A 9,519-nucleotide genomic window follows, 5' to 3' on the forward strand; every position below is an offset into this window, starting at 1 on the left:
CGCCCCCTGGAGTTACGAATTCCGGGGTAACAGATTTCGGTACAACACCGTTTCGACAATGATTAATGAGGAAATGGGCGCGTCTGTGTTTATATGTGGGCTCTCTGACAAGTGACCCAGTTCTGCCAGGAATTTTCTAAAAAACAGATAGTAGCATTCCTTGTAAAAAAAAAAAAAATTTTAAATTAAAGAAAAAAAACGCAGAGAGTAATGGAACGTTGGAGGGGCAGAGTTGCTCTCGTCACCGGAGCCTCGGTTGGAATCGGGGCGGCCATTGCTAAAGAGTTGGTCAAATTCGGTATGACAGTGGTGGGCTGTGCGAGGGACTTTGAGAAATTAAAGGTTGGTACGAACGTCTTTTCTTTACAACTCTCAAATTATTATGCCAAAAGATATTTGGTAGTATATGTGTCGCTTTTAATAGATAATGAAGTTGTAAAAGAAACTATTTGAGTGATTATTTGCAAACATAAGCAAACAAAACAAGAAAACAAGAACACCACCAAGGTGGTGTTCTTGTTTTAATTGTTGCTTAAAAAACATTTTCTGTGAGGAAGCTGAATAGAATATAATAGAAAGTACTTTATTGATCCCTGGGGGAAATGCAGCACCACAATTCGCTCACAATAGACCATAAACACTTAGGTATGTTTACACGTGAGTTGCAAAGAGCACCTTTAAGTTGTTGACCTTCCAATTTCAATGGTAAAAATACTGCAGTACTGAAAATTATGTTTACTGCGTTTAAAAGGCTTACTTGCATTATTATATTTTATAATTACATGTGTGCATCATTTGGCCACAGTTAATGTACATTTTTCAACTATTCAACAATATCATTGTTAAGTGCTTACAATTTTCTGTAGAGGGACAATTGTCTGCTCTAACGATCTGCACTAGGACATGGGCATTAAGTTAAAAAGGCATTAAAAAGCCTTAGATTTGATTTGTGGATACCTGCATAAACCCTGGGTGGTTGGCTAAATTAATGCTTTGGTTTAGTTCAGTTTAATCATTAATAGCACATTTAAAACCAGCTTTGGCCAAATTGCAGTACAGACACAAGATACAATTTAAAATAATAGTGCAAAGCAGTGTGGAGCCCGACTTAAACAAGTTGAAAAACGTATTCGGGTGTTACCATTTAGTGGTCAATTGTACGGAATATGTACTGCACTGTGCAATCTACTAATGAAAGTTTCAATCAATCAAAGTGTCACATGTACATTTTAACACAGCAGGATGAATAAAATACTACCATTGCAAGTATACCTTAAATAAGTGCAAAAATATATTATACTCTATCTCTCTCTATGTCCACTACTTGCTGTACATATCCTACCAAGTCAGACCTACACTGTTTCAATGTCCATTTCTCTGATGATACAATTGTTGATGACTGAAGTGATGATAACAACCAAGCCTAACACACCCCCACCCCCTCCACATCCCACACCCCGGATTGTAAATAATGTAAATAATTCAATGTATATACTCTGATGATGATTATCTTGTGTGATGACTGTATTTTGATGATAGTATATATCTGATAGTATATATCTGTATCATGAATCAATTTAAGTAGACCCCCGACTTAAACAAGTTGAAAAACCTATTCGGGTGTTACCATTTAGTGGTCAATTGTACGGAATATGTACTTCACTGTGCAATCTACTAATAAAAGTCTCAATCAATCAATCAAATACATAAAAAATACTAATATGTAATAAATAAATAAAATGTATAAAACAAGAACAAAACAACCAAGAATATTCTGCCTAAATGGATTTGATTTGGAAGATATATTTTCATATTTTTTAATTTTCAAAACCAATGCAATAGACAGTATTGATTGAATGTCAGCTTTGTATTTTTAGTGCATGTCAACTATTCAACTTGTTCTTGTTAGATTAAACCTGTTAGCTCTTTTATTCAACTGTTTAAAATGTTTTTTAAGTGATATTATTTTTAGAAAAAATTATCTGTGGGCTGGAGTTTGGAGACCCCTGTGTTGGTAGTAACAGTTCAAAGTTTAACAGTCAATCATAATTTGACGAATGCTCACTTGCTCGAGCCACCAAAGACACTTTCCTCAATACTGGCCATATTTTTCAACCAGTCATGCTCAAATTTCAGTCTTATAAAGGCACGTACCAACACACCTAAACACCCTAAGGCAGGGCTATTCAACTACATAATGAAGAGAGTAGCAGTTTCAAGAGCCCAAGGTCTCAGGGCCCGGACATCAACATTTGGATGTTACTTATAAAGTGCCTCCGCAGGTTATATTCCTTTCCGACTGCGTTTACTTATTTACAAAGTAACCCCATCAGCTTTTAGACTGCACTGTCAATAAATTCATTATTCTGCCCTCGCTACTCGTTTCCAGCGTGCGCAGCTAGACAGATCGTTAGCAAGTTTAGTTGATGATTGACGTTCCTTCTTTTGAATTATTTTTCTTCCTCAGTCTTTACATGTCTTCCTTTATCTAAGTTTGTAAGACTGATAATATAAACATTACAAAAGTATGACGTCCTTTGTGTATGTTACATAAAGAAAATAGAAGGGTTAGTGTTAACTAGGGGTGTAACGGTACATGTATTTGTATTGAACCGTTTCGGTACGGCGGTTTCGGTTCGGTTCGGAGGTGTACCGAACGAGTTTCCACACGAACATATTAAGTAGCCGCCTAAGCTATAGTCTTAACAAGCTGCTCCGCTTCGTTCTGCCTGTCTCTGTCAGTACTCTACACAGCACCCAGCATTGTCCCACCCACACAACCATCTGATTGGTTACACACAAAGCGGTCACAGCCAATCAGCAGTCCGTATTCAGAGCGCATGGAGTCAGTGCGCCAGCGTCGTCATGAGCATGTAGGTGTTTAGCAGGTAAGCATCAGACAGCGGACTCTCCCCAAATGATAATAAACACCTCCCAGTCAACTACTAGTAACATCACTATGAGCCGTTGACGTTCTAGAAACGTAAACGGCAGCTCAGCTCGCTCGCAGTCCTGGCTTGAGGTGAAGGCTAATTAGCTTTTAGCGTAACGTTAGCTCATTTTGCGGTGTGTGTGTGTGTGTTACGGACAGCAAAGCCCTGTCTGTCTGTTATTTCACTTGACCTTTTTCTGTGTTGATTGAGCTGTGTTGAAGCAGCAAAAAAGGACATTATGTTAAATGAAGAGTTTATGTCTCTGATATAATAATGTAACTGCATCATAAAGCCTACATGAACTCCATGGTGTTCAGGGATGAACAGTCTCTCCTATTGGTATTGTACTATTTTTTTCAGCTATAGTTACATTAATCATTAGTAATGGAGCAGCCTAGTTTTGAATGGCAGGGTCCCTGCTATCACATGTTGATAAAAAATATAACATTTACATAATAAAAATCAACTACAGGCTTCCCAAATGCTGTAATAAATTAAGCATGATGAGTTAACTTGAAACTGTTTAATGTTGCACTTTTTATATGTAGAAGAAAAGTTTTGTCATTTTATTTAATCTGAGCAACAACTTGAGGCAGTTTAATGTTGATTAACGTGGGCAGAATTATTACTGTTCCCAATGTTAAAAGGATAAAGCCATTGTTTACAAATTTGGTAAATAAATAACAAAAAAATTTATATTTTGATGTTTTCTTACTGTACCGAAAATGAACCGAACCGTGACCTCTAAACCGAAGTACGTACCGAACCGAAATTGTTGTGTACTGTTACACCCCTAGTGTTAACACACACAGCAAACATAGCACACAAGTGGTTCTAACACAATTAAACCCAAGGTGTGTTTAATTACTTAACCAGTACATGTATTTAACCAGTTTTGATCGCCAGAGTTAAACAGCCAAAAAAACACTAACAGGAATACAAAATACATCAAAGTCAGCAATTTCTTTACATTCATACTTTGCTGTCCAGTCGCTGTTAAAGTTCGATTTTCTCGATTTATTTAGATTTTTTTTTTTAGGGTCCCTAGTGCCATCTTCTTCTACTCACCCACTGCTGCTTCATTGTGACACATATCCTTTGCTGTTGCAACCCTAGCTTGAATGGTTTCATCAAACCTCTCTGGGTGATGTTTGGCGGGCCGGATGTTGATTAGACCTGCCCTAAGGTGTTTCGTAGACCGCATTGAGCTGTGTGAGACATTTTGGGTCAATCCAATTCACGTTGTGTATTTGTCAGGGACATATCTTCCCCTCTCTGACATCTAGCCTGTTTCTCAAACAGGCCGTGGCAGCCGAGTGTCGCAGTGAAGGCCACAGTGGCGTTCTGGTGCCGTTCAAGTGCGACCTGACCAGCGAGGAGGAAATTGCTTCCATGTTCTCGGCTATCAAAGCCCAGCATGAGGGCGTGGACGTGTGCATCAACAACGCAGGCGTAGTTCATGCTGAACCCCTGCTGAGTGGCAGAACCACAGGCTGGAAGAACATGTTGGACGTAGGTTCAAACCAGGACCCAAAGGATGGTGTGATTTGTGACTGATGATAGTGTATCTGCAGGTGAACGTCCTCGCCTTGTCCATTTGCACACAAGAGGCTTATCAGTCCATGAAGGACAGAAATGTTGACGACGGGCATATTATCAACATAAACGGGTACTCGCATGCTCCAACAATGAACCTTCAAAACTTATGTTTCCAGGACATTGTTTTTAAAAATGTATAAGATATTTTATAAAAATGTTGTTGTTTTTTCCTTTTATTGAAATTATTTAAAAAATGTATTATTTACTTGGTTACTTTTTGTTATATATCAGTACAGTTAAGATGGATAGATACAAAATATTTTCCCTTTGATTTTAATATTTTTTCCAAATTTAATTGTACCGTATCTTTCGTAGTATAAGTCGCTCCGGCCAAAAATGCATAATAAAGAAGGAAAAAAAAACATATAAGTCGCACTGGAGTATAAGTCGCATTTTTTGGGGGAAATTTATTTGATAAAACCCAACACCAAGAATAGACATTTGAAAGGCAATTTAAAATAAAGAATAGTGAACAACAGGCTAAATAAGTGTACGTTATATGACGCATAAATAACCAACTGAGAATGTGTCTGGTATGTTAACTTAACATATTATGGTAAGAGTCATTCAAATAACTATAACATATAGAACATGCTATACGTTTACCAAACAATCTATCACTCCTAATCGTGAAATCCCATGAAATCTTATACGTCTAGTCTCTTATGTGAATGAGCTAAATAATATTATTTGATATTTTACGGTAATGTGTTAATAATTTCACACAAGTCGCTCCTGAGTGTAAGTCGCACCCCCGGCCAAACTATGAAAAAAACTTCGACTTATACTCCGAAAAATACGGTACTTAAAAAATATATTATTTACTTGGTTACTTTTTGTTAAATATCAGTATTGTTAAGATGGATAGATAAAAAATGTTTTCCCTTTGATTTGAATATTTTTTCCAAATTCAATTGTACTGTAAATAGAAAGGTATAATTAAATATAATATATTTTTAATAATGTATTCAGAAAAAAATATATAAAACTTTATTAAACATTTTATTGAACGTTAATTCACTCCTTTGACGTGACGTGCGGTTGTCTGTGTGTTTTGTAAGTAATACTGTTTTTATTCATTGTTGTCATGTGTGTGTTGCAGCATGTCCGGTCATCATATTCTCGGCAATCCCGATTTGCACTTCTACTGCGCCACCAAGTTTGCAGTGACGGCGCTGACGGAGGCTCTGAGGCGTGAGCTGCGCGAGGCCAAATCCCACATCCGTACCTCGGTAGGACGCAGTAACCCACACTTTTTTGTCCGCCGTTGTTCCCCTGTATCTTTGCAACGGGTCACATGACTAAACTCGCGCTGGCAAACACTTATGGGTTAGGTAGGAATACAGTGCATCCGAAAAGTATTCACAGCTCCTCACTTTCCCCACATTTTGTTATGTTACAGCCTTATTCCAAAATGCAATAAATAAATGTTTGTCCTCAAAATTGTACACACAATACCCCATAATGACAATGTAAAAAAAAAAAATACTTAAATAGCAAATTTATTTAAAAAAAAATTTAAAAATCACATGTACAAAGGTTTTCACAGTCTTTGCGCAAAACTTTGTTGATGCACCTTTGGCAGCATTTACAGCCTTTAGTCTTTTTTAATACGATGCCACAAGCTTGGCCCACCTATCTTTGGGCAGTTTAGCCCATTTCTCTTAGCAGCACCTCTCAAGCTCCATCAGATTGGATGGGAAGTGTTGATTTCCGTCCAGGATGTCTCTGTACATTGCTGCATTCATCTTTGTCTAGTCAGGGAGGTGACCAAGAACCCGATGGTCACTCTGTCAGAAAAGAGCCTTGTAGAAAAACAACCATCTCTGCAACAATCCACCAATCAGGCCTGTATGGTATAGGGACCAGACGGAAGACATTTCTTAATAAAAAAGTTATCCAAAATGCACCTGAAAGACTCTCAGACCATGAAAAACAAAATGATCTTGTCTGAAACCAGGCACCGCTCATCACCAGGCCAATACCATCCCTACAGTGACGCATGATGGTGGCAGTATCATGCTCTGGGGATGTTTTTAGCGCCAGGAACTGGAAGACTATAGTTAGGATAGAGGGAATATGAATGCAGCAATGTACCGAGACATCCTGGATGAAAACCAACGCTTGCCATCCAATCTGATGGAGCTTGAGAGGTTCTTCAAAGAGGAATGGGCAAAACTGCCCAAAGATAGATGTGCCAAGTTTATGGCATTGTATTCAAAAAGACTTAAGGCTGTAATTGCTGCCAAAGGTGCATCAACAAAGCATTGCGCAAAGGCTGTAAATACGTAGGTACATGTGATTTTTTAGTTTTTTATATTTAATTAATTTGCAAAGTAAAAAAACACATTGCCATTATGGGGTATTGTATGTAGAATTTTGAGGACAAAATAAATGTAATCCATTTTGGAATAAGTTTGCAACACAACAAAATGTGAGAAAAGTGAATACTTTCTGGATGCACTCTAAATGTCCCAATAGTGCTGATCTTACAGAATGTACTTTCTTAATTACTTGCATGAACGTATTGTGGAGTGAGAGACTTGATGGATTCTTTTAGGTCTTTCTATTAATTTATATCACAATGAAGACTCTGATATTGAAGATAGTATTTTTTATGAAAAAAACTGTTATTTCTTTAAAACGTGCGCACGAGGCAATTCACTTGTGGTGTTTGCCCATTGGAAGAAAGAAAAATCAAATGTTTGCAGAGTCAGCATCATTCAGTGAATATAAGGCATTCCTTGGCTTTGCAGTGCATTTCCCCTGGCCGTGTCGACACTGAATTTGTTCTTCGCCTCTACAGTGGCGACACTGAAAAAATATCCGGCAAATACAAGGTACCGCTACCGTAATTGTGATAGGAATTATTATTATCAAGACAGTTCGACGCAATCCTCCCTGCTCTTTCAGCCGCTGGACACCAAAGATGTTGCTGATGCTGTCACCTACGTCCTCAGTGCCCCTCCGCATGTGCAGGTGTGCCTGTGTGTCTCCTCCGTACATGTGTGTGTGTTTGTTGTACCGTGTGTGTTCAACCCTTGCTCCTGCACAGGTGAATATGTCAGCCATTAAAGCAGATATATCTGTTCTTTTTTTTTGCTAGGTTGGTGATGTTCAGATGAGACCCGTGGAGCAGACATAGTAAAAAGCAATTCTAAAACGAATGTTGCTAACGCTCTCTTATTATGCGTTCTTTTCTTGCTATCTTTTGGAAAGGATGATTGCACTCTGAAAGGTACACGTTGTCATTGTTAATCATCTACAATACATTTGGTACAGCATAAAATGTACAATTATACAAAGAAAGAATAAGCAATAAAACGATCAGTGGTGTCAGCACATAATGTTGCCTTCAATGTCTGTAGTTCTCTCTGTGACATTTCAATCAGTTTTTCAATAAGAACTCAATACATCTTTGATTTAGATGAAGCACTTCCCTCTCCTGACGCTGTACAGGAAAGGCCACATTGCATATATTTTATGTATGGAGACTTTATGAGGCCTCATTGTTAAAAAGATTGTCTCTTACTGGACTTTGAACTGAACTGAATTAAGTTCCTATAGAGTTTACCTGGTCAATGACCATAAAGTTATCTCCTAATACTGAAAGTTGTATGCTTTAATTTTGTTGGCGTGCACTGTAAGCCTTTCTCGACGTCTAAATTCTAAATGTACCTACGTGTGCATGGGGTAAGTGTACTCTTTACAGGTGTTGTTCTACGCCACTGCAGGGATTGCAGACATTTATTTGAAGGTCTGTTTTGAAGGAGGCCTTATTTAAACAAATGATTCAGTCATATTGTACCATAAGTGTATACATTTAGAAGGTATCTCCTATTAATGCGTACTATACACAATGTTTTTTTTTGTTTACTCTCAAAGTGCAATATTTCCTACTTTCCTATAGCAGTCGAGAACGCGCCTTCAGTTTTCCAACCAGGTATGAGCACGACATGTATTTTAGGTTGCATTTCATAGATAAATGTTTGCTTTTTCAATCTGGTTCTTGTAGGTTTAAAGGGGCAACTAACTAAGGTGAAAGGTTTATAAGAGAAAATATTTAAAAAGGTTTTTGGTGAGATTTGAACTTTTTGAATGTGATTGTCTCAATTTTAATATCAACTTGCCAGGGGACTGGAGATGGGAAATTGCCATTGGCTATAATCTCACATATTTACATGTGAAATGTTCATTAATATGTATTGTTGCTTTTAAAGTAAACTAAATCTTAAAGGAAATCAGCTAACTTAACTATAGGCCAAATAATTGTATTTAACGCATATCGAAGTTCGAGTTTCACCATGCACTACTGCAATGACCCTAAATGTCCACGAGATGTCACTGAAGCTAACAACCTTTTCTGCTTGTAGTTAAATTGGCTTTTTGCAACTTGCTCAGTTACATTTTTTTCCCCAACATGTTTTCTTTTACTATTTTTCACAATTCCTAATTACAAAATGTTGTTTCCTCAAAATTGTCTCCACCTTTTGCATGCTATTGATGAAATTATATATTTATTTCTATATATGGATGCCAAAATAAATCAGTCAAATATTAACCGTCGGACAGATAATTGTATTTGATGCGATATCAGAGTACAGTATGTACAGTATACCTAGGGTTAAAGTCCCCTACAAATTCCGGCATGCTCCACTGTAAAGTTAAAGTACCAATGATTGACACACACACACACATACACACACACTAGGTATGGCGAAATGTGTCCTCTGCATTTGACCCATCCCCTTGTTCACCCCCTGGGTGATGAGGGGAGCAGTGGATAGCAGCGGCGGCCAAGCCCGGGAATCATTTTTGGTGATTTAACCCCCAATTCCAACTCTTGATGCTGAGTGCCAAGCAGGGAGGTAATGGGTCCCATTTTTATAGTCTTTGGTATGACTCGGCCGGGGTTTGAACTCACAACCTACTGATCTCAGGGCGGACACTCTAACCACTAGGCCACTGAGTACGTAATGACCCTATG

General features: G+C 37.9%; 1 protein-coding gene across 1 annotated transcript; it reads left to right on the forward strand.

Annotated features, from left to right (window-relative positions):
* On the forward strand, positions 1 to 7,879 carry LOC133614245 (dehydrogenase/reductase SDR family member 11-like). The gene is made up of 7 exons (XM_061972087.1): positions 1 to 342; positions 4,236 to 4,445; positions 4,508 to 4,602; positions 5,635 to 5,764; positions 7,289 to 7,372; positions 7,446 to 7,511; positions 7,639 to 7,879. The coding sequence occupies exons 1-7, from the start codon at positions 211 to 213 to the stop codon at positions 7,675 to 7,677; spliced, it is 756 nt and encodes a 251-aa protein (XP_061828071.1). The 5' UTR covers positions 1 to 210; the 3' UTR covers positions 7,678 to 7,879.
* The last annotated feature ends 1,640 nt before the right edge of the window (positions 7,880 to 9,519 follow it).

Source organism: Nerophis lumbriciformis, linkage group LG17 (assembly GCF_033978685.3).
Source record: "Nerophis lumbriciformis linkage group LG17, RoL_Nlum_v2.1, whole genome shotgun sequence".
Taxonomy (NCBI): Eukaryota; Metazoa; Chordata; class Actinopteri; order Syngnathiformes; family Syngnathidae; genus Nerophis; species Nerophis lumbriciformis.

Bases quoted from the DNA above. Each gene is read 5' to 3' on its own strand.
- LOC133614245 (XM_061972087.1), top strand. From the start codon at position 211: ATGGAACGTTGGAGGGGCAGAGTTGCTCTCGTCACCGGAGCCTCGGTT. The intron at 4,603-5,634 runs GTACTCGCATGC...TGTGTGTTGCAG, and splicing joins CATATTATCAACATAAACGG to CATGTCCGGTCATCATATTC. The intron at 7,373-7,445 runs GTACCGCTACCG...CTGCTCTTTCAG, and splicing joins AAATATCCGGCAAATACAAG to CCGCTGGACACCAAAGATGT.